Raw genomic sequence first — 24,525 nt, forward strand, 5'->3', positions numbered from 1 at the left:
GTAAAACAGAAGGTGCAGACTTCTGAGAACCTGTGCCTTCATTTGGAATCATACAACCATGTACTGTATGACAATAGCCCTAAATGGTAGGACGCTGTGCTGGAGAGCTGGCAGTGTCTGGCCACAGAGAGAGAGCGCGCATTACAACACTTCTGTACCCACTTGAACACTGAATGCTGCTGTTTGTATAGGAGTTATATTTTAATTAATCATTGTACATGGCATTTCACACAGAACCATTTTCACATCATTATTTTGATATGCTCAACATCAAATGCTTGAAAAAACTTAAAGATAATTCACTTGGCAATTTGTGTGAGCAAGAGTAAGTGAATGCTGAGAGGCTACAGATAGCCAGCTTTCCACACAGAAAGCCATCAGCCAGAAAAGAGTAGCCCTGTGCTCCAGCTCCTTGCTTCAGAAAGAAATAGAAGGCTGGATAATCCTAATCACATTAGTTACTTGCTACATTAGCACTGCACCTGCCAAGTGGCTGCCAAAGCAGACCTGGAAGAAATGTGAGAAGAACATAGGCATGAGATCTGAACTTCTATGCACTGTCAGGTAGTATGTAGCTGGATCTTTCTTCAGCAGCTACTACACTGCCCTGGACTACACAGATTGAGCAAAAGAGTGAATGAACCTAAATCAAAGAGGAGCAGGTCTATATAGTTCTTTTATGGAAGCTGGAAAAGACTACCATGGCTTAGCAGCATCTGAGGAAGAACAGAAGACACGTACTGGTAAAACAAACAAGGTAGTGGTGGAGGCAGGGTGCAGCAGACATTTTATTTTATTTAGAATGTTTATATACCACCCCAAACTCATATCTCTGGCCAGCTTAAAACAAACAACAGATTAAAATATTAAACACCATTTAAAAACATTCTAGAGCAATCCATTAGCAGTCTGAACTGGGTACTGTTAGCCAATGGTACCAACTCCGGCAACCCAGCATGTGGGAGACGTTGGTGTGTCGCAAGGAGCTCTGGGAGTGCCCTGAGATCTCAACTGCACATGCACACTCCAGTATGTATGCATTCTGGCATGACAAGGATCACCAAGTAATAAAAGAGTAGGAGGCATCATGGGAAAGGGGAAAAAATTCAGTCTCTCTTTTGGCACATTTCTGATTCCTGACAGGTTTAAGTTGGACCACATCATAAGCTTGAGAACCTGTGGTCTAAGATGAAGCCATGAGCAATGTGTAGCAAATACTAAACAAGATACACAACAAACCCAGTATTCCCATATGCATGTGCCAGTCTGAAACTCTTTGGGATGGAGCCCTGTGCCCACTCATTTGATCAAAGTCTTTTATGAGGCTAGTTTAAGTCTCCACATCCTAAATGTCAGTCCCCAACATGGAGCCCTTTCTCACGACCAGTGAGAAAGAGCTACCCAGTCTGCGGGGATGAAGCCCAAAAGCGCTTACTTCCCTGCACACGAGCAGTCTGCCTTCCTTGGGCAGGCAGATCACTCGCCCAGAAGAGCACCCGCTCCTGCCAGTAGCGCAGTAGGGTTGGGATGCCGGGATGCCCCCCCCCCGCCCAGAGCTCCAATAATGCACCATGTGAGTGCATGGTGCATTAGAAGGATCCCCCTCCCCTCCCTGAGTCTGCCAGCCACAGCTGCTTGCAGTCACGGCTGACACAGGAACAAAAAAGCTTGGTTAAGGGAGCAGTCACTCCCGTTATCTCGTTCTCAAGGGTGCCTCCCTAGGCGGGGATCAGGCCCGATCCCAGCAGTTCACACGCGCATGCACAAACAGGCTGGGCTCCCTTAGCCTGATTTTGCATGTGAATAGCCTCATACTCTTGAAGGGCATGCGGAAATAACCCTGCAGGCTTCCCAGTGATTGGTTTTACTGATAACTTCAAACCCAACATAGGCATCTCTCAAAAATGATCCAATAGTTGTCCCTGAAAGGGTGGATCCCAACAGAGTTTTCAGAAGGCATTAGCTACCCCATGAATGAAGCAATGTACATACAAGCCCTAAGAAATGGCCATAGCTAAAAGCATGTCATGAGGGAATCCAGATCACAACTATTATCTAAGATAACACAGCTACTCTGCTTTCCTACTCTTCTACTATACCAACTCTGCAGGTGTATACAGAAGAAATTGAAGACATTTTTGCCATTCCTTTCTACAGTTATATGTGTCTTAACTTTTGCAACTCTAATAAACCCAAAGCAACAGTCCTGTGGCTAGCCAGAAACTCCTACTCCTGGATACATGGTGTCTACTCAGCTTTCAACTGCCATGTTTGTATGATAGCCACAGTAAGCCGGGGGGGGGGGGGGGGGGATGTTGAAGTAAGTAAAAAAAAAAGACCACCAATTTTTAAAAAATGAGGTTTTATTATAAGCATTATTTATTAACCAGCCTCTCCCACAATGTCACATCTAGTTTTTGGAACAAGTAAAGCATTCAGAAGCATCTGAACTCACAGAACCAGGGATTTTAGCCAGCAGCACATAGCTAAATATAGCCAGGGTTGCAGAAATCCACTTGTAGATTCATCTGAAATGAGTGAAAAACCATGCCCAACCCATCTGAGATGAGTGAAAAAAATTGCTTTCTGCCTCACTGGGCCTCGGGTTGGCACAGAGCCGGCTGAGCCAAGCAGTCCCTGCCCTCGTCTCGTATTTAAGTTAGTGTCACCCTCTCCTTCAGCGCATGTGGCAGGCAGGCAGAGCACATGGAGAGCTTGCTTCTCACATGCTGAAAACTCATCCAGCCTGGAGCACCTATGGCAGGAGCCGAACCTAGGACTTTTAATCTGTAGTCCCGCCGGCTGGTTGGTCCTCCCTCCCTTCCTTGCCTAGCTCTCCACCGAGCAGCACGGCTGGATGGCCAAGGCACTCTGCTTCGTGCACCTCCCTTCCAAACCGGGGAAGGCACCTTCAACCATGCCGTGCTGCTCACTCCCCCAGTAAGGTTTCACTCTGAGGGCAGTGGAAGGAGGAGGCTTGTGGGCCGGGCAGCGCACAGCTAAGGCCTGGGAGTGGCCAATAATCTCTGTGGAGACTCTCTGGGGGACCTTCCCATGGGACACATCCAAACCTGCAGATCTGGGGCAGTGGTGGGGAGGGCAACTTGAACACTGCCTAGCCCAGAGAGATGGGCTTGCCTTGCTGTGAGAAGATCTTGAGGAGAGGGTAGTCGTCATTAGATGATTTTGTATGGCTGGGCAACTGCCTCCATTTCTCTGCTTGCAAAATTTAAAAAAAATTCACCTTTTCCTGAGCATATTCTGGAGTAAGGAGTAGTGCATTCTTCAGCCAATATAGTGGCAGAACTGCCCATGCAAAACCTGGCCTGATGTCTGTACACCAATGCATGTTTTGGGTGAATAATGAGTGACAGCTCCTGCATTCAAATACAGCTCAAGAGAGACAGGAACAGATGCTAAAAGGAAGCAGCAGCAGTCAGAAAAGAAAGTCACCAAAAAGGAGTGGTGAAGTAAAGACAGCAAGGAAAGCCAGAGGGCTTGACACTAGATCAAGTTGATGGTGGCAGACTGCAAAAGATTCATCCTTCATTTCTGGAAATACAGCCTCTCTGTTCAGCCTTGCTGGTCTTGTCATTTGGTTAGGATGTTTAAATCCTCGGCCACTGGACACATCAACATGTCACAAAAGAAAATTCTGTTATTTCAAAAAGAGTAGTGCAGATGTTGATGATGGAGCTGTTTCAACTGCTGGAACAAGCGATTCAAAGAAAGTTATTGGAGGTTCTGCAAATATATGTCAACTTTCTCAAAGTGTGGCATGTAAGCCAGAAGAGAAACAAGCCTTTTTGCCTATGTGGCAGGTGGAATATAATAAAGATACTGACAGGTTGTTCCGTGTGTCAAAGATACAAACACCTTCATGATGGCACATCTCAAATTGGTGGCGGCTTTAAAGCACCATTTTGATGTGAAACTTTCAAGTGCCATGACATATCAAAGCAACACAAAAAGTGCATTAAAAGTTAATCCTGAGAAAAACCTCAAAGTACCCCCCTTGCAAAGTGCATGAAAAAAAAAAAACAGATATTTCAGCATCTAAATATTGTGTATTACATTGGCAAAAACAATACGCCTTCACTGACATGCCAGGATTGTGTGAGCTAACAAGTAAAATGAATGTTGATATCCTGGACTAGTACACCAACCGAACAAGCTGTAGAGAGTTTATAAATTATATTGCAGAATGTGTGAGGAAAGATCTAGTAAGTGAAGTTTAAAATTCTGAATTCTGTTCTATACTGCTAGATGGATCAACAAATCAATCTTCTACTGATGAGATAATAATGTTTGCATGGTATTTGTATGGTGGCAAAATAGAAGAATCTTTCCTGACCATAGCCCCATGAGAAAGCAACACTTTCCCTATATTTGGGAAGTATAAACAAAGAGCTGACAAAACTCAGTTTAATTGGATGAATGAGAAATGGTTGGTCGGTCTAGGGAATGATGGTGCTGCAGCCATGACTGGAGCAATGAATGGACTGGCAACAAAAAATGGCACCAAGTAAGAAACATCTTGTAGCTGTGCACTGTGTTGCACATCAGTTACAATGATCAGTTCTGAAGTCCATGAAAAATGTACCTTTTCTAGACCAAGTTGACAATGTTTTGAAATCACTATTCAAATCCTACAATAATTCTTTCAAACGAAATTGTGAACTAAGGACAGTAGCCACAGCTTTTACTGCAAAACTATTAAAGTTACAGAAGCTCCACACAATCAGATGGATTGCAAGCAAAGTAAGCACAATAAGGGCGATTCTAACTGACTGGAATTGCCTGATACCACATCTGAAAAATGTTGCCTCTGGCAGTAACACAGAGTCAAGTAAAGCAAAGGGAATCCTGAAGAGATACCATATTGTTGCAGCATTGCATTTTTTGATGGACTTCTTGACAATTTTCAAAAACACGTCACTAGTATTTCAGAAAAAAGATTAGTTACTGAGTCAAGTTAAAGTTCATGTCTCTAAATGTCTGCATAAAGTAGAACATTTAAGAATGAATACTGGTCAAATGGAAGGACCTTTTCTAAAAGGTTCAACAACTGCCATTTTCAAAGATGTTAACTCAAGCAGAAGAAGGTCAAAGTATATTTTTTAAGAGATAGAAATCAGATTATTGAATCTGGTATAAAGAGTGTCAAAGAAAAATTCATGAATAAAGAAGCAAATGCCATTGCAGAAGCTACCTTGGTATACATATTCCTGGCCCAGACAAAACTTAGAAGTATTTGGAGTGTCTGAAATTACCACACTTCTGGATCATTACAAGTCTTATTTGTTGAAATCCTGAAAATGAGCCAAATCTAAAAACAGAAGTGCTTGGGGAGTGGTACAAGTTTAAAGTTTTTGTTAAGGACTTGCCAATAAATGACATATTGGAAAAGGCTACTTCACAAGAAGATCATTTCCCCATTAAGTCCAAATTTCTGAAAATTATTTGTGTGCTTCCTACTTCTACCTCAGGCTGTGAAAGAGGTTTCAGTCAGATGATTTAATAAAGAATAAATTCAGATCTCCACTTGAAAGTGAAAGTTTAAGTGATCTAATTACAATTAACTTGAATGGACCCTCTGTGCCAGACTTCAATCCTGAGAAAGCCACTGACAAGTAGTTCTTCAGTGCAAAATCGGCACAACATATTGAAGGACACAAATGCCAATAGATATAGGTAAGTGAAGTTTACTGCCATAGCATCCAACTAGTAAAATTTTTGTCCAGCTGGTGAACTGAGCCAACATTTCTTAAACCCTGACAATAGTAGCAACCACATGATTGCTTCAGTAAGCCTGGAATCAGTGGACCAACCATCCACAGCAGTATTCATTCTAAGAGGGATTCCCGGATGTTCTTGACAACTCCCCAAATGGCTTTTGCTTGGGGATTATGGGAGTTGCAGTCAACAACATCTGGGAATCCCTGCTTGAGGGAACACTGATCCACAGTACATCTCTGGTCTTTTCCCATTCCTCCTTCTGGGATACAGTCCAAAATGGGAGTGGGTGGGTTAGAGCTTGGTTCCAGGTGGAGAGAGCAAGAAGATGTAGTACTGGGATGCGTGCCACTGAACAGTCTGCTGAATCTCACACACCTGCCAGTGCAGATACTGAGATAATGGGTTACATGATAAGCAAACATGGCAAACGTGGTCTACAATCAGTCTATCACTCACCCACGGCAGAACACTGAGGTGGAGTCTGGTGATAAGTTAGACCAAGAGAGGTTTAGTCCAGGAGGAAGAAGCAGTGAATGAGGCAACTCCCGCTCCTGCATTCTGAGGTGGGGGGTGGGGAGGGAAGGGCGGACCATCATGAACCCTGAGAAAAGAATCCAAATACTGCATGTACTCCTAGTGAGCACCTGCCAGTCAGAGTAGACAATGCTGCTCTAGATGGGCCAGCAGTCTGACGACTCTGTAACAGCTGCTTCCTATGTTCCAATGGAAGCAGTCTGACCTAACAGTACTTGGCCTGCTAATCCTGGCTGGTGTGTTTCATGTCAATCATGAAGCACTGCAGGACTGTGGACAGTACATTTGGGACCTTCCTACTTCTGTGACACAATGCAACTGAGATGATTTGAAGACCCAAGTAATTTGAAGTTTGATGACAAAGCCACACAACAGGAAAGAAGAGTGACCGCCAAGTTGGCAACCATTAGAGGTATCTGGACCTTGTTTGTGCGGCAGCTGCAGCACAGCTACATTCCTGGGTCAGGTCAGCAGTTGATGAGCAGCTGTTATGTTTCCAAGACACTGTCCCTTCTAGAAACATATGCTAAGCAAGCAAATAAGTATGGTTTGAAAATATGGTGGTGCTGTACAAGCAGCTGTGGTGACGCAGCCAGAAGCAGCTTGCTTAGGTAGATAGATAGATAGCTTTATTTCGGTCATTGACCAGAATATGTAGATAAACAATAGCAACAATAAAAAATAATCAGGTAATAAGTTTTTTGTGGATTTTACAAGCTACATGGCAGAACTTGGCCACATTCCCAGACACAGTATCTTTAAAATTTGACAGCAGGTAATCTAAATAAAACTCATCAGTGCGGACAGGAAACTGCATTAAAAGTAAAGAATTAAAATTGATTCGAATATCCCTGTAAAAGGTGCAGTAAAGAATTACGTGTGCAGTTGTTTCTATTTCTCCCGAGCCACAAGGGCAAAGGCAGGCTGAATGTGGTAGTTTCTTAAACTTCCCCTCTAAAACTGCAGTGGGGAGTGCATTTAGCCACACAAGAGTCATGGCTCTCCTAAATTTTGCTGTTAAACTAAGTAGGTATTCAGGAGGTCTTACATGTAAAGACTGGTTACCTATATAGATCCCTCTCGGCAGCTTTGCTAGCTCTTCTTGCAGTTCTATATCAAAGGCATGCTGTTTGATAACCCGTATTGCTTGGTCATACCCTAGCCTAATGAGCTCTTCCTGGGACAAACCATAAGATTGTAACTTGTGTCTTAGCGCCACCTTCCATTTTGAGGCATAAATGTCTACGAGAGTTTGGGGAGCCAAACCCACTTGGGAGAATGTCAGCTTCAGCCAGAATGTGAAAATACTTAACCAAGATCTTGTTTCTAATCTAAAAACTCCTGCCTCATGTCTAAGGACAGTATTGGGAACACAGCATGGCACCTGAAAGAAACATTGGTCTTACCGTGAAGGGTTCTTTCTCCTCTGAAGTAGGAGGTCACTGCTTACATAGGTCACTGCTTACATAGGGTTATCTTCCACTCCTTTGCTCCTAATAGACAGGAAGTCTCAGGTCTTTCAGGTGTCGTAGGTCCGCCCCCTTTCCGGGCATGCTCAGGTGTGTCCCCAGTTCTGACTGTTGCCTCTCGTGATCAGCCTGTTGTTGTTCAGGTTTGACGATGGAATAAGTAGAAGCAGATAGCGGAAGGCATGCAAGGAAAGTCCGGAGCTTAGACACGAATAGGATAGAAGACCTGAGGTATTAGTATGAAAATACGTGAATTGGTAATGATTCGGCGCTGCCGTAGCGGACAGCTGAAAACTCCCTGCGGTGCAGGGCTAAGGCCGATAGTCAGAAGGAGGACCTGGCCTGACCCTAGATGGTTCCTGATCCACGGAAGGGCCGCGTGACCTCCTACTTCAGAGGAGAAAGAACCCTTCACGGTAAGACCAATGTTTCTTTCTCCCTCGAAGTAGGAGGTCACTGCTTACATAAGGACCTACCAGAGCAGTATAGGATCCCGGGGGGGGAGTGGATCAGTGTTCCACCACCTGTTGCAGTACTGTGCGCCCGAAGGCTGCCTGCTCTGCAACTAGCGAATCAATTTTGTAATGTTCGAAGAAGGGGGAAATGGAAGACCATGTGGCTGCGCGGCAAATTTCCCCCAATGGTGCCTGTGCCGAGAAGGCTGCCGAAGTGGCTGCGCTTCGGGTAGAGTGCGCCGTGATGCCACGGGGCACTTGTAGAGACAAGGCCTGGTATGCTGAGGCAATACATGCCCGTAGCCAGCGCGCCAAGGAGACCTTGGACGCCTTGGAGCCCAGGGAAGTAGCGTGGAAGGACACAAAAAGGGCTTCAGACCTTCTTAGGTCTTTAGTCCTCCGAACGTATGTGCGCAGGGCCCTGCGCACGTCTAGGGAGTGCCAGCTACGTTCCTGTGGGTGCTTGGGCTTCGGACAGAAGGAGGGCAAAACTATTGCCTGAGACCGGTGAAACATGGAGTTGACCTTTGGAACAAAGGTAGGGTCGGTCTTTAAAATCACAGCGTCAGGCTGAAAAACACAAAGTTCTTTCCTTATAGAAAGCGCTCCCAACTCTGACACTCTGCGGGCCGAGGTGATGGCCACCAGGAAGAGGACCTTGTAGGAAAGGCACTTGAGGGGAATGGAGGAGAGCGGCTCAAAGGGAGCCCGAGTAAGGGCATTTAGGACCTTATTAAGGTTCCATGAGGGAAAACGATGGACAGGCGGGGGTGCAATGTTGCTTGCTCCCCGTAGAAAACGGGAAAGGTGAGGATGGAGCAAGTTGTTCCCTGCCTTCCTCAACTTGAGGACCGACGCCAGCGCTGAGGCCTGTCGCCTCAGCGTATTGGGCCTGAGACCCTGGTCTAGCCCCACCTGTAGGAAGGCGAGTACCTGGGGAACCCTGGCCGAGCAGGGGTCCACCTTCTTGCGCCTTGCCCACCTGAGGAAGGCGGCCCAGGTAGTTTGGTAGATCCTGTTTGTGCTCTGCCGCCTGGCCGCCAAGATGGTGTCCTGTACTGTCTTAGAGTAACCTCTCTCTGCTAATTGCTTGCGCTCAAACTCCAAGCGTGTAGCTGGAGCCACCCTGGATCCGGATGGTGCAGAGGCCCCTGGGTCAGAAGGTCTGACCTTAGTGGCAGAGGTACGGGGGGTACTAACAAGAGCAGTACCAGGTCGGCGAACCAAGGCCGTCTGGGCCAGAAGGGTGCCACTAGTATGACCTGTGCTTTCCTTTCTCGGATTCTTGCCAGAACCCGAGGAATGAGTGCCACTGGGGAAAAGGCGTATAAGAGGCCTGCTGGCCAAGGGGAGTTCAGGGCGTCCGTTCCCTCCGCAAGGCGGTGCTGGAACCGCGTGAAGAAATGGGGAAGCTTGCTGTTCGACGGGGATGCGAACAGATCCACCTGGGGAGATCCCAGGTGTTGCTGTATCAGGCTGAAGGTCTCGGGGTGGAGAGCCCACTCTGACTGGTCCACTGTCTGGCGGCTCAGCCAATCCGCCTAGATGTTGGCCTCCCCGCTCAGGTGCTCTGCCCTGATCAAGGCCAACTGACTCTCCGCCCACTGGAAGAGTAAGTTGGACTCCTCCATCAGGGATCTCGACTTGGTACCCCCCTGCCGGTTTATGTGGGCCTTGGCTGTCATGTTGTCTGTTCTCACTAATACGTGCTCTCCCCGAAGGTGGGATGAAAACTGTAACAGGGCCAGTCTGATGGCCCTCAATTCTAGCCAGTTGATGCTGTGAGGGGCTTCCTCTGTGGACCAGAGGCCTTGAGCAGTCTGCTCCCTGTAGTGTGCCCCCCAGCCAGTCAGGCTTGCGTCTGTAGTGACGATCACCCTGTTGGGTTCCCTTAATGGGTTCCCCTTTTTCACTGCAGGGGACAACCACCATCGGAAGGACTGCCTCACCCGAAGCAGAAGGGGGACCTTCCTGCTGGAGCGGGAGGCGATCTCGTCCTGGAATGGCAGCAGCGTCCACTGTAGCGGGCGCGCGTGCCACCTTGCCCAAGGTAGGCATTCTATGCATGCGATCATGGACCCTAGCAATTGGGCCAGTAACAAGACCTCTACCTGGCGTCTCCGCAAGAGAGGTTGAATCTGCTTGCGGATTTTCTCCCTCCTTTCCGGGGGAAGTGAGATGGTCGCTGCCCCCGTGTCGAACCAGGCCCCCAGGTGTAATAACGTCCTGGATGGCCGGAACTGGCTCTTTGAGTTGTTCACCAAAAACCCATGTGTCCTGAGCAGTAGGCGGACCCTGCAAACGTCCGCTTCCGCCTGTTGTAAGGAATGTGCTCTGATTAAAATATCGTCCAAATACGCATGGACCCTTAGCCCCTCTAATCTCATGTGTCCCACCAGGGCGGCCAGCACCTTGGTGAAGACCCTTGGGGCCGAGGAGAGACCAAACGGTAGGGCCCTGTACTGGAAATGTTTCTGGTTGTAGCAAAACCTGAGGAACCTTCTGTGGACGGGGGCAATAGGTATGTGTAGGTAGGCCTCTGTGAGATCTATCGAGGCTAGGAAATCGCCGGGGGCGACCGCCTCCCTGATGGAATGGAGGGATTCCATGCGGAAACGCCTCTTGCGAATGAAGCGGTTTAACTGTCTGAGATTTAAGACTGCGCGCCACGAACCATCTCTCTTGGGCACCAAGAACAAGATGGAGTAAACGCCATGACATAACTCGGTCGATGGCACACGCTCTATCGCCTGGATGTGGAGCAGATGGTGAATAGCCTGCTCCATTTGGAAGTGCTTGTTCTGATCTCTGGACTTTGGAGAGATGAGGAACTGGTTGCGTGGCCGTGTAGTAAACTCCAGGCAGTAGTCGGACTCGAGTGTGTTTAGAACCCACCTGTCCTGTGTTGTCCTCGTCCACCTGGGGGCGAAGTGCTGGAGCCTGGCCCCTACCGGTAGATAGTCAATTTTGTTTCCGGTTTTGTCTTCCCCCGGACTGGGGGGCCATGAAGTGGCGGAAACCTGTTTTGTTCCTCTGGTTCCCGCGGTTGGTGTTTCCCCATTGGGCTCGTCCCTGCGACCTGTTGGGGCGTTGGTCTCGAAAACGAAAGGCTTGCTTGGAGGAGCGAAAAGGTTGTCGGTTAGTGCAGAAACGGCTGTGGCCATCCCTGCGAGCCGCTGGCATGGCCCTTTTCTTATCCTGAGTCTCCACTAACACCTCGTCTAGAGCCTCCCCGAATAGGTTACCACCTTTGAAGGGGGTGAAGGCCAAGTTGGCTTTGGACTTGTCGTCCACTCGCCAGTTCTTTAGCCAAAGAGACCTGCGTAGGACCACGTTCGCTGCCATGGCTCTGGATGAAGACTGAATAGAGTCTAGGCTCGCGTCTGCCATGAAGGCGTCGGCCTTTGCAGCTTATTCAGACCCAGACGCAGTTCCGTCTGACCGGGCTCTATCTTAGCAAGGAGGTCCTTTACCCACAACACCGAGGCCCGGGCCATAATGGATGTTGATGCGGAGGCCCGTGGGCCTTGCGCAAGAGAGCGTCCGCTTTCCTGTCCTCTGGCCCTTTCAGCTGTTCATCCCCCTCTTTGTTCATAATGGCGCCAGAGACCAAGGCCACGACCGGTGTATCCACTTTTGGTATAGCAATCTCTGCCATCGTCTCTTCTGGTAGCATGTAGAACCTCCTGGGAAAGGAACTTAGAAGTTTAGTGGAGGCGGGGTTCTCCCACTCAGACAACATAGTTTTTTGGAAGAGAGGTGGAAAGGGTACCACAGGTTGGTGTTGACTGGAAGAGGTAGGAAAAAACTCCTGTGAAAGCTGGCCGGCGGCCTCCTGTGTGTCAGGTGGGGCGGCCGCCGCGTTAATGACCCTCTTGGCCTTTGAGAGCAGCACCTCGTATGCCTCCTGTGCGAAGAGCCTCAGGATGGGGCTGGGTTTCTGGGGAATCTCCTCTTCAGAGAGCTCCCCTTCCTCCTTGTCAGATACCACCTCCCCCGATACATTGGGATTTGAACCCCGATCTGGGGTGACCCTTATGGGGTTGCTTGCCGGCGGTCTGCCCTGGGCTGATGTGGGGGCCCCCCGCTCCTCTCCCATTGCTTGTGCTGGGGAGGTTGGCTTCCTGAGTATCCACGCCTGCTCCCCCTGTGGGCTGGTGGCGCCCCCTCCTGGACCGCCCCCTGGTCGGGACTGCCCTTTCTGGACTGCTGTTGGAGGGTGAAGAGGAATCGCTAGAGTGATAACGTCTGGCTGAGGACTGACGTGATAAGTTGGAGGGTGCCCCTGTAAATCTCCTCATCTCTAGGGCCACCATCTCCTTGACCGAGCGTGAGAGGTCTCTGGCGTTCGCTCTCAGTTCTCTGGTCATCATGTCCCGGACCCATAGAGACATGTCCTGCTGCAAATTGGGGTCCCCGCGCATGCCACTCACCTGGTGGAGGTCCGGGGAGCTATCCCGTACGAGCTCCACTGGGGGCTCCAACGGTTCCGGCTGTGACTGCAGTCTGGCCGCCCTCTCCTCGGCAGCAGAGCATGGCAGTGAGTCCAGGCGAGCATTGAGTAGGCGCCACGCCAGTTCTTGTCTTGTTTCCTCGCCTGCTCTGTGTGGCGTGCCTCTTGTGCTGGGGGTGAGAGGCCCATAGGCTTCGCCCAGCCTGCCCGGCACCTGAACCAAGGTGGCATGGGTGAGCAGCACCGTGGCTTCGCCCAGCCTGGTCTGTGCCCGTAGGGAGTCGCTGTGGGTGAGGGGCATCGAGTCTTCACCCAGACTGGCACGCGCCCGTGGAGACTTACGGAGGGTGAGAGGCACCGAGGCTTCGCCCTCCCCCGCTGGTGCCATTCCCCAGGCGTGCATCGCAGCCCTTGTCAGCTGGTTGGACGCCTGCCCCTCGTCATGCAGTGCCAGTGAGGGGGGAGGCAGCACAGACCCACTTAAGGAGCGAGGGGCCGGTTGAGGGCCCGTTGCTGGCTGCCCTAGGGGGCTAACTCCCCTAGCCGGATCTCGCCCGGTGGCCAATGCCGCTACCGCGGGGTAGGGGGGCGGCGCGGGGGGCGCGATGCCCATTCCCCGTCCATGACCGTCTGCCCAGCTGATTGACGCTCCGATTGCTGGAGCGGGGAGCCCGGAGTCAGCTGGGGAAGAGCCCGCTGCTGCGGCGCTCGTTCCCAAGCCGAAAACTTCCGCCGCCCAGCTGACTGGCGCTCCGGTTGCTGGAGGGAGGCGAGCGGGGTCCGCTGGACCAGGGCCTGTTGCCGAGGCGCCCTTCTGAGGGTCGGGGTGCAGAGCACCATTCGCCACTGTTGCTGGGGCTGCGGTGCTCTCGGCGGCGGCTGGAGCCGCGGCTCTTGGGCTGCTCTCGCCAGCGCTCCCGCCGGCCGAGGGGCCGCATGGCGGCTGCAAAGCCTCCACGTGGTCTGCAGGGGGGTGAAGGAGGATCGGGGAAGGTTGTGCCGGTGAGTCCCCTAACCCCCCCGATTAGCCCCTTGTGTCTGGGCACCTGGGTTGGGAGGGATCGGGAGGCCTGGGAAGGACTCGGGGACGCTTCCTGTTTGCCCACCGGCCACATGGCTTCCCGGGCTGCTGCAGCGAGCCGCTGCAGACAGCCTGGATCAGAATGCGCTCGCTTTGTCTCGGGACAGAAGCAGTTAATTTTTTGCCCTTGTCTCCCTTAACCTGGGGAGCCTTCTTTTTCTTTTCCGGGCCATGTGTGCCCGAGGAAAGATGGCGGAGCCGTTTGGTGGCCTTCTTGGTGGCCGTCCTATTTCTCTCTTCCCCCCCTGTGCCCTCTGATAAGGAGCCAGCTAGGGTATCCCCAGCCTGAGAAAGGTCCATCCCCAGAGACAGAAAGGAAAGGTTAAGCTCACCAATGGATGAAATTGGATAGAAGAAAAAAGGGGGCCGTAGCCCCTGTGCATCTGATCAGGAGCGTAGACAGGAAGGAACTGGGGACACACCTGAGCATGCCCGGAAAGGGGGCGGACCTACGACACCTGAAAGACCTGAGACTTCCTGTCTATTAGGAGCAAAGGAGTGGAAGATAACCCTATGTAAGCAGTGACCTCCTACTTCGAGGGAGAAATATTGTTCTTAAAAATTTAGTCTGAACAGCTTCCAAGGGGGTAAAGTTCTCAAAAGGGCCAAGTTGGGCACTGTACAGAAGTTGCAGGTAAACTTTGACTGTAAAAAGTTTTATAGAGCTGGTATGAAGAGGGCTCCCCTGGTCAAATAAAAGGACCTGATAGCATTAGCTGATTGCTGGGCATTTTGAGTCACGTAACTGAGGTGTGCTCTTTGGCCTTCTGTAAAAGGTTCTCACTTGTTTAGTTGCATGGCCATTAATAGACCAGGAGTGGTACTTGGGTCATTTGGCAAAGACCAGCACCTTGGAGCTTTCCTAGAGAGCAAGAGGCTGTTCGTTCGAATCTCCGCTCATGTGCTTCCCAGACTGTGCCTAGTAAATATATATTTGTTGTCACCTATATTGGGCAGCAACAATATAGGAAAGTGTTGGAAGCAGATGCTCATTTCAGTGACAACAGCAAAGGCATCATCTCATACTGCACAGGAGAAAGGCAATGGTAAACCACTCCTGTATTCTACCAAGAAAACCAAATGGCTCTGTGGTCGCCAAGAGTTGACACCGACTTGATGGCACAATCTTTCCTTTTTCCTGTAATGCAAAAATATCCTAACTACTTACAGAAAAGGTTGACCTAGGAAAGCAAGGAACAATACTTGGGGCTGCGTCAGGTGAATCGCCCCTCTACATGCACTCCCAAAACTTGTTGGAGCGCATGAAGAGCGGTGATTCAGATGAGCATCCCTCTCACATGACAGAAGGATGAGACAAGAGAGCATCAGCACATCCACGAGTGACGTCAGGGGAAGTTTGTACTTGCCACCGACCTGATGTTTTTGCATGTTCAGGGCAACATTTATCTGAATCTGCCCTCCAAGAATTGTGATGGGGGATAAACTTTTCCAGTGTATAGCTGGCAGAGGCTCTCTTGTGCAAGGAGTTGACCTGCATAGGCACTATGAGATACAAGCCAGACATACCCCCAGAGATGCAACAACATTAACAAAGGGAAGCATGATCTTCTGTGTGTTTGGCTTGGATGGACAGAAGATGTTGGTATTGTGTGTAGCAAGGAGGTATGTGCCCAGCTGACAAGAAACCTAGCAAAAGATGTAATGATTGTGGGTGACTGGTCTGTAGAATGCACTTTACCAGATCACCTTTAGGTCAGTCACAGTGTACACATTCAGCTGAAATTCTGAGAACTGAGATGCTGAAGATCCTTCATTAGAGTGAGGTTTAAGATATTCATTTTTCTTTGCTAATGACTCACATTCTCAGTGAGTTGTGCAGTCACACAGGGCTTCATGCCTGGGATGTGGGGGTCACCGCTGCACTCCTCTATAATGAAATGTTAAATTATTGTGAGTTCTGTGCCCTGCAAGACTGGGGGGGGGGAGAGATATCCAATTTAACTAATGGGACTACTTGAGAGTAGGAAGCCCTACTCATGTGTAAAAATATGACTCTGGATGAGAGTGAAGGATATCGTTTTTACTATAAAGCCTCCACATCTTCAGAAAAGTAAACAAGAAGTTGAACTGACAGGCCTCTCTTGAAAATATACACACATACCAATATCCAATTCAAAACATAATTATGTGGAATGCAATTCCATTGCTTCCAACTAAACTTAACCAGCTGTGCCAAAGAGGAAAGCAAGGGGGAGAAAGAGAAAATGGTATGGGCAGACTTGGTTAGTTGTTGGTATAAATTTACAGATCATAGAATATTCTTCTGACTGAACCATGGACATTTTGTAAGAAATTCCAACAATGTTAAGTCTTCATAAACATAGTTGTGCAGTAAAAGGCACCACTAGAATTAACAAGCAACTTGTAAATATATATGTTTAACTATTAGACCTCAGATTACAAACCAAAGATAGGATTCTAGAGTTATGTGGAAAGCGGAACAGTTGATACCAGAGACAAGTGTAGAAGCAGCCTCCCTCCTATTATAGCCTATCAGCAACAAATGGGTTTTTCCTCAACAATGGATGAGACATCTGCTCCTATATGCATTAAACAATTTCAGGACCTTCACAACTCCCAAGCTGAAGATGGCATTTCTCATCTACTAAGCTGTATTGTCACTATAAATGGATGAAATTGACACCCTCCCAGTGTTTAATTTGAAACAGATTCTGTGTTCTGCTTAATATTAATGAACTGTTTAATAAATGTCCACTCTAGTAGATTTAAAGCATATAGAAAACTAAGAGCAGCTTCCACTACCAAATCAGTATATATACTTAAGCATAAATTGGCTTTTTTTTTTAACAAATGGCTAAGAAAATTAAAGAAAATAAATAAGAAGTCACTTCACTTCATTGTAACGTAATGAAGTGAATGGAAAATATCAGATGTATATAGAATGTGTATTTTAAAATATAATAAATGAAAGCAACAATTACACATCAGGCCCAGAACATCAGCCATAATTGGTAAGGATGAGCAGAACTAGTTGTGTTTTTGTTCTCTCCCCTTTGGTTATCCTGCACTCCATCCAGTACAAAAAAGAATACACATAGGTCTGTTATGCCTTCATTATGCAACTGTGCGCCCATGCAGTGGTTACAGTATTGCCCAAGAGCACAACCCTCAAGAGAGATTAAAAGGTCAAATTGGGAGACCTAGAGAGAAGCAATCCTTCTGCCAAGGGAACAGCACAGCTACCCCAGTAATATTCCCTCTAACAGGGATTCCCAGATGTTGTTGACTACAACTCACAGAATCCACTGCTGCAATGGCTTTTGCTTGGGGATTATGGGAGTTGTAGTCAACATCTGAGAATCCCTGTTAGAGGGAACACTGTACCCTAGTATAAATCCACAACATATAAGAGTGAAAATTCATCAAAAGGGCAAAGGCACAGGAGGAAACCAATGACAAAAGGCAGATGTGCTATAAATCTTGAGAATCAAGATCACACTAACCAAAACAGGGAACTCCTTTAGTATAGACATAACCCTAGTGAGAAAACCGAGTTTATAGTACATTTCTCCAAATATCCCAATGGCAAATTGATTCCAATTGATTGTACCATACAATCTGAATCTCAAGCTGAGGGTTCCAGGCATGGAACTGTCACTATATATCAAATAGTGTTCCATTTAAGGCATGTGCGTATGTGCACACTTATGTTTTTTGAGGTCCACTTGGTTAATTTTAGATCCTGCTCAGGTTGAATCAGGAAGGCCTCACTCTGAATGCATGTGTCCGCACACTGCGCCTCCCAGAACCCAACTCATTCCGCACACAGATGAAAATAAATAAATTAGGAAATGCTGATACAAAGTGTGGTTAACTCACCATTAACTCCCCTTCTTGCAACGACCCGCCAGCATTCTTACAGGCCAACACCCCTGTTGCATTCTCACCTACAGGGCTCCAATTTTTGTTTTGAGCTCAAACATCTCAAAACAGATACAAAGCTCTTTGATCTTTCTCCCCCCCACCCCAACCCATCCCACCCCTGAAATACAAAGTGGGTATAGATTATTCTAGCCAGTTATCTTCACCTATCTAGTACAGCTGTTTTATGTTTTAACATAGCCAACCAATTCATGATACCCGAAAGCTCATAATAGATTGTGATCTCACTATACTTGCTGCACTTTAAATTGTGACATTGCCCATGAAGCTCCTTACTCATTGCATGCTACCTGCGGCTAAGGTTTGGCAAGAAATATCATTATGTTCAGGGGACTGCAGACATTCATATTTGTCATGTATTACCAATCCCATAGATTCTGGAAATTATTTCTGTACGATAATAATACTGCCATGAACAGATGCTTTATGGTAGTTTTGCTAGACTAAATTTCACCCACAACTTTAGGAAAAAGAACACAGGAAGTGCTTATTACTGAATATATTTTATAAAATATAAACATTACCGATAATTCCCAAATATCATAAGGGTACAGTAACATGAAGGCTTCACAATTTAGTTATGAAGGCTTTGCAGTACATAAAAGCCAGGCCTCTGGTGTACACTATTATAAGCACGTCAAAGCTAGGTTTTATGGTCGCTGATCCTCAAATAAGTAAGACTCTGTTCATATACTCATGTGGCTGGCACTCCAATTTCCATGGTGGAAACAAGGCAGGTGGCACATTCTCACTCTATCATGTGTAAGCTCTGTAGGTGCAATCTCCCCCCCACCCCCCCTTTTTTTTTAAAGAGAAAAGACTTTGTAAATCAGTCCAGTTAAAACCATTTTTCAGAAGGCCTTCAGTCTTTAATCTGCTGCTTTGTGCCTTCCTGTTTTTGTATTAAACTTTTGATATTTCATACTGTTTAATATTGATGTTTGGTTTTATTTTTTTCCTGTGCAATGCTATGAAATGCATATTAATAGTAGCACTGTGCAAACTTTTAAAAATAAATATGCAAATTAACTTGCAATGCTCTGGTTCAAGAAATACCCTCTCTGGGTAGGCTGCAGCACAAAACAAACTGCTCACACTTGTAAGCAGCAATTCAATACTACAGAAACCGAAGCCTGACTACTGAGCCTTCTTGACATTTACAGGGAGTTCTCCACACAGCAGGCTTTACTGCAAGTTTTACTGTGAACTCAAAGTTAGCCCAAAAACCTGACACAAAAAGGAGATTTTTTTAAAATCCCAGATATAAATCTGGCTGCACTCTTAACACACAGTGAAAAACCCAAATTGTGTGTGAAGTGCTCCCCGATAGCTCACAGGGACTTTGGGGTAAATCTGCCAGGTATGTGAATGCATCCCCTCCATTCCAAAGATGTGATTTAAAGGGCTTTAAAAAGTCCTGTGTGAAAAGCTTCCAGGCAAATTTCTACTTGCTATATTATTTATTCAGACATTTTTTTAAAAAATAACCAGTCTATATTCCTACCAGGCATTATCCAGAAGTATTAGAACAAAACGTAACTGAAGGTTGATTGTCCATGCAACAGACAACTTCATCAGTTTTGCAAAACAAAAATCAGAAGTTTTGCACGTGTGTGTACACGTACATGCATGTGTAGGGAAGCACACAGCCTTCAATTTTATTTCTTTTTTTTTAATGAGAAGGTTCACAAAATGGTGGAGTGTCTCTGTGACAGAGGCTGCATTTGCTTTTTGAAAGAGCTACATGGTAGGGATGTGCACTAATTGATTCGGTGCAGCCTGTCAAATCACTTTGACAGGAGCAGTACCTTTAAACATGAGTAAAGCAGGTCCTCACCTGCTCCTCGGCTGCTGCACCACTTAGAAGTATGCGCGTGGCCATGGGGCTTCACCCAGCAGCCTGTGCGCAACAGTAGGATGCACATGGTTGCCGCGCACAGGCTGCTGGGTAAACACAGCAGGGACACATAGGGACACCTCAAACACATAGTTTGTTATGTCAGCCACCCCAATTCAAGATGGCAGACACCAATGTTCCCTCTAAGGTGTGCATGCACTCACATCATCCTGTACACAGATGAAAAACTTGAGAGAACACTGGTGGATACATGAATGTTTGAGGCGCAAGTGGGCTAACTTGTGAACTGCCTAACTGATTTGGACCAAAGTTAGTCCAGTTGTAGGGATAGTGAAAGGAAAATAAGCAGAATTGTTCTTACTAGAACAACTTGTTAACTATACAGGTTCTAACACTCATGGCTATCAGTATCACAGGTGACATGCAAAGAGGCCAGTGACATTCATGCAGCCACATGGTGCCATAAGATCTCTCTGAATGATAGAAAATAAGTGAGGGAATAGCAGAATACACATCCATAAGTAAAAAAATCATGTCACTCTTCTCTTCATAACTGCCAGCTTCCAAACAAGTGTTCGCAAGTGTGTGTTTTTTTTTTTAAAGGAATAGGTGACACATACCTATGATCCAAAGTAAGCCGTTACTGATGCTTGAGTAGCACTCATTCGGAAAAGTCAAGCACTACAATATTTCATGCTTTTCTTACCATTGGGCAATATACACAAGCAACATCAACCCTCTATAATAAACTATTAGACTTCTACAAGCCCAGCATTACAGCAGATATCTCCTCCCCAAACAGATGAAGAATAGAGCACAATAATTTTATTTGATTTATATACCGTCCTTCCAAAAATGGTTCAGAATTGGACTTTCTTTCAGTAAAAGGCAAGACAATGAAGGGCTCCACAAACAACAGCAGGTGTGCAGCCTGCTGCTGTGCACACAAAGCCCTAGACTGGGGTAACTGTACACTTTGCTAGGTGTAGTGGAACTTCGTACACTACTTTACAAAAACCAGTTGGAATGCTTAAGACATATTTTTTAGCCTGGCTTTTAGTAATCTTTGAATGTTTTAAATTACTTTAAATCATTTTTGTTTTAACAGTTTGTTTTATTTTGTCTTGTATTTATTGTTGTGAACCACCTAGAGCCTTGGAGTCAGGTAGTATATAAATTAAATAATTAATAAATATAATAATATGAATATGTATGTTTAAGACACTATTTTCATGGTGACAATACTGAATTACAAAGTTCTCCATAAACACATTTAAAAGTCAGGGACTATTAAAAATCAGAAGTACTATTCCCAATGGCTATTAACATAAACATCTTACCACTAATATGCCATCATAATTAAACTGACCTGATTGGCTGAAGCATTTAGAATAGAACAGTTTTCTGAACCAATCAAAACACAGTACCAAGTAGTCAATAATGGTAGATTCAGCAATTGTCTGTCTAGTATTCTAGAACTCAACAGGCGCAATCATTGCTTCAAGTGGATTATATAGATTCTAGTAAACATATTAAACTCAAAAGAAAAGGGTTAAGGCACAAAGATTTCCAGCTTTGACAACAGGGCTGTCACATATTCAATTCATCAGCAGGACATGATTGAGTACAAATAATGTTGCTGGAGGACAATCTCTTTCATTCTTCACTTCAGTATTATCTAAGCAAAATAGGTAAATAAATGATGATGATATTGATGTAAACAGCAGAACATGCTGGGAGGCACTGTCAATTCTTTATAACATCTGCACATTTCTCACAAGCTTCTCTGTTATTCTAGAAGTATGAATTGTCAGTAGAAAGCTCTCATCTGCTGATTATTCTGAAAAACGAAGTACTGCAAAAATAGTGAAAGTCTTTTTAAAAATTATTTATTCTATAATAGCTTTATTGGTTAAATAGTGTTCTTGGTTACCTGAATGGTTTAGATACTACAGACTTCTGGTTTCTGTTGCACATAGACTTATAGTTTCTATAATCCTGAGCTGCTCTAGTTGTCTCTAGTTCACATGGGGTATTTGTGTTCAGCTTTTCCAGAATACAGGACATTAATGGATTTTTACACTAAATAAGCACAACACCTAGTGAGGGTTTTTCCCCTACACGGATAAATTGTATTCCAGTATATAAAAAAGTATATGGTATAAAATATACTCTTATACCATATAAAAGAATGGTATAAAAATATAAAAGTATATGGTATAAAATATATAGAAGTATATGGTAGGGTGATTCTCTTTATTTAGCAGGGGGAGAGTAACTGGCCCTATCCACCCCCAGCACAGTACTTCCAGTGACTGCTGCTGGTGTCTATCTTATGTTTCATTTTAGAATGTGAGCCCTTTGGGGACAGGGAGCCATCTTATTTATTTATTATTTCTCTGTGTAAACCGCCCTGAGCCATTTTTGGAAGGGCGGTATAGAAATTGAAATAATAATAATATATTGGGCGGTATAGAATATGCAAATACTTGGGAAATGTGCATGTTTGTGTAAAGAAATAAATGATGAAAAGAATTGTTAAAAGCATGCTCTGTTCCACATTACGGGAAATGAACAATATACAGATAAGAGCTATAAGGGGAGGTACAGCTTTTGTACCTGAAAATACTTTGGAAAAGAAAAATTCAATTTTGGTCCTAGAATATAATAAAATATAAGAGTGATGTCTTCTTGTGACATCTTCTTGTCACATCATCTTGTGACATCTTGTGTTATCTTCTTGTGAACAAATAACACAAACCAATAGCACACCTTTTAAATAAATCAATTAATGTAAAATGATTTTAGAAACTTGATAAGTTCTGCAACTCACTTCTGGAACTGCTGTCATCTCATCACCCAAATAGAAATGGTGGGGTGAATGGGTGGGAGAATGAGGTACATGTGTGGCTTCCAGGGTGAATTAAGAAAAATCAAATCAAATACCATCTGTTTTGGTCATTAATTAAAAAGCTAACTAATGAATGGGGGGGGGAGTAAACTAGGACATCGACATGGTCAATAACAGTTGTCTCCCAGAACGAACTGAAATTGCAATCTATATATCTCACTACTGAAATGGACAGTACAGTAATTCATAGTGTAACCAAGGAATGATAATTTATTCTAAAATACAGAGCAGGCAAGTACAGTTTGTTCTCGGACACTGCAAGCAAACCGTTCACATCAGTAATAAAGTTAGGAGTTGATGGCTAAAACATGGTCTTGTTTCGATCATTAGTGCAAGTATATCCAACAATCCTAAATGGATGGTTTAATTAGAGAGAGAACCGCACGATTTAATTAGTAGAGAGAGATAGTGACATGTGAACAGGGTGAGCCAAACTGCTGATGTAGAAGTCTCTGACCTTTAACTATATATATCTACCCTAACAATTACACTGGAGTCCCAACAGGGATGCATCCGGCTTTAATACCATGCGGCTTTAAAACGTTTCTGCAAAAATAAAGTCCTCACCCCGAGTTAGCATCACTACTTCCCGGAAGCGGAGAGTACGCATTTTCTGTAAGAGAGCTAGGCTCCGGGATTAGAAGCAGGAGGATTATTTTAATGCCTAGCGCTAGCGGAACCGAGGTCTTCCCCTAACCCCGAACTTCCAAAACAAAAAATAAGCTAGTGGTGAGGATTTCGGAAGGAGCAGGTTTCCCCTCCCTTTCGATTTTTTAAATCGTGTTTGCCAGTCTTAGATTTAAACACGATTAGGGAGAAAGCGCTAAATATAACCTCTAGCTAATTGCAGCGCCGGATCGCTCAAATGGCTCCCTGAAGCGACGTCCCCTCCCCTTTCTTCCTTTTCCCCAGGCCAGGATGGCTGCAATCTGCACCGCCGGGCGGATTTGTTGCAGTGACCTTCTTCCTACGCTTCGCTCCCCGCAACTCTCACTTCCAGCCACCCCTCCTCCTCCTCCTCCTCCAAATCGCTAAACCAGATGGCGACGTGCGTTAACGAACATTGAACGCAGCAGCATCCGAGAGAGAGAGAGAGAGAGAGAGAGAGAGGAACAAGGCAGACCACAGAGAGAGCGCTTTACTGCTGGGGTGCCAAAGTTGAGGAGAGGACTAGGTCCCGACGCCCAGGAAGCCCCCCACCCCCGGGGGTGGGGACAGGCAGACCCAGCGGCAGCGGCGAGCCTTACGACACCCACCCCGGGCGGCGTCCAGACGTTGCACAACGGTCCTCGGCCGGGGCGCCTAACCGGGCTAGCCACCCCAAGCGATGCCCCACGCAGGCGGCGGCTCCTCCGCCGGCCCCCCCCTTTGCTCCCCGTACCTGCTCTGTAGTCGCCGTCCTGCCCAAGCTCGGAGAGGAGCTTCCCCCACATGGCGGTGCCGCCCCCGCAACGTGGAGGGCAAGGAGAGGGGCGACGAGGCGCAGCGGCCACCTGGCTGTCCACACGGGCGCCGCCGAAGCTTAGAAACGCGGCCTGGACGGAGAGCCGGGGGTGGGAAGGCAGGCAGGCAGGCCAGGAGGCTGGTCACTGCTGCTGGGCGTCTACTCCTCCTGCTGCTGCTGTTGCCGCTCCGCAGCCCGCCTTTGGCCTGGGGGGTGCCGCGGCCATAGCGCTGCTGCCAGCCAGGCTCTCGCAGGGGCAGGAAGGACAAAACTCGCTTTATTCCGCCGCTGTGGCTGCTCCCCACGCACTGCAGCTTCCTCTCTCCCTCCCTCCTCCTCCTCCTTCTGCTGCTTCGTGCCGGGCGGGGACGGAGGCGGGAACTCAGGAGGGGATGCTGCTGCTGCCGCCGCCGCCGCCGCTGCTACTCTGGAGAAAAGGGGAGAGGGAGTTTACATAAAGCAAGATGCAAGGGGGAGGTGGCGCGCAGTCCACTCCACGCCGCCGGCGCTCTGCCCACGAGGGTAACTAGAGAAGCCCGTAAAGAAAAGGTGGGGTTGCACTGGAGGCTGTTCGGAAAGTGATGCGACTTGCAAAACAAAAGCAAACTGCTCCTGAGCACGTGCAGAGAAGCGACTGCATCTAGCATTAGAAAAAGG

The 24,525-nt window shown here is 46.9% G+C and overlaps 1 protein-coding gene across 3 annotated transcripts in view; it reads right to left on the reverse strand.

The window, feature by feature from the left end:
• CEP85L (centrosomal protein 85 like) overlaps positions 1–24,295 on the reverse strand; it is a 163,152-nt gene extending 138,857 nt beyond the window's left edge. Inside the window, exon 1 of one of the 3 annotated variants that reach the window (XM_053281068.1) lies at positions 23,806–24,295. In XM_053281068.1, coding sequence (XP_053137043.1) covers positions 23,806–23,857 — 52 coding nt within the window. In that variant the 5' untranslated portion in view covers positions 23,858–24,295. Of the gene's footprint in view, positions 1–17,592; positions 17,734–23,805 lie in introns of those variants that run through there. The other 2 variants (XM_053281153.1, XM_053281247.1) reach the window with 2 other exon arrangements.
• Positions 24,296–24,525: the final 230 nt, after the last annotated feature.

Source organism: Hemicordylus capensis, chromosome 1 (assembly GCF_027244095.1).
Source record: "Hemicordylus capensis ecotype Gifberg chromosome 1, rHemCap1.1.pri, whole genome shotgun sequence".
NCBI lineage: Eukaryota > Metazoa > Chordata > Lepidosauria > Squamata > Cordylidae > Hemicordylus > Hemicordylus capensis.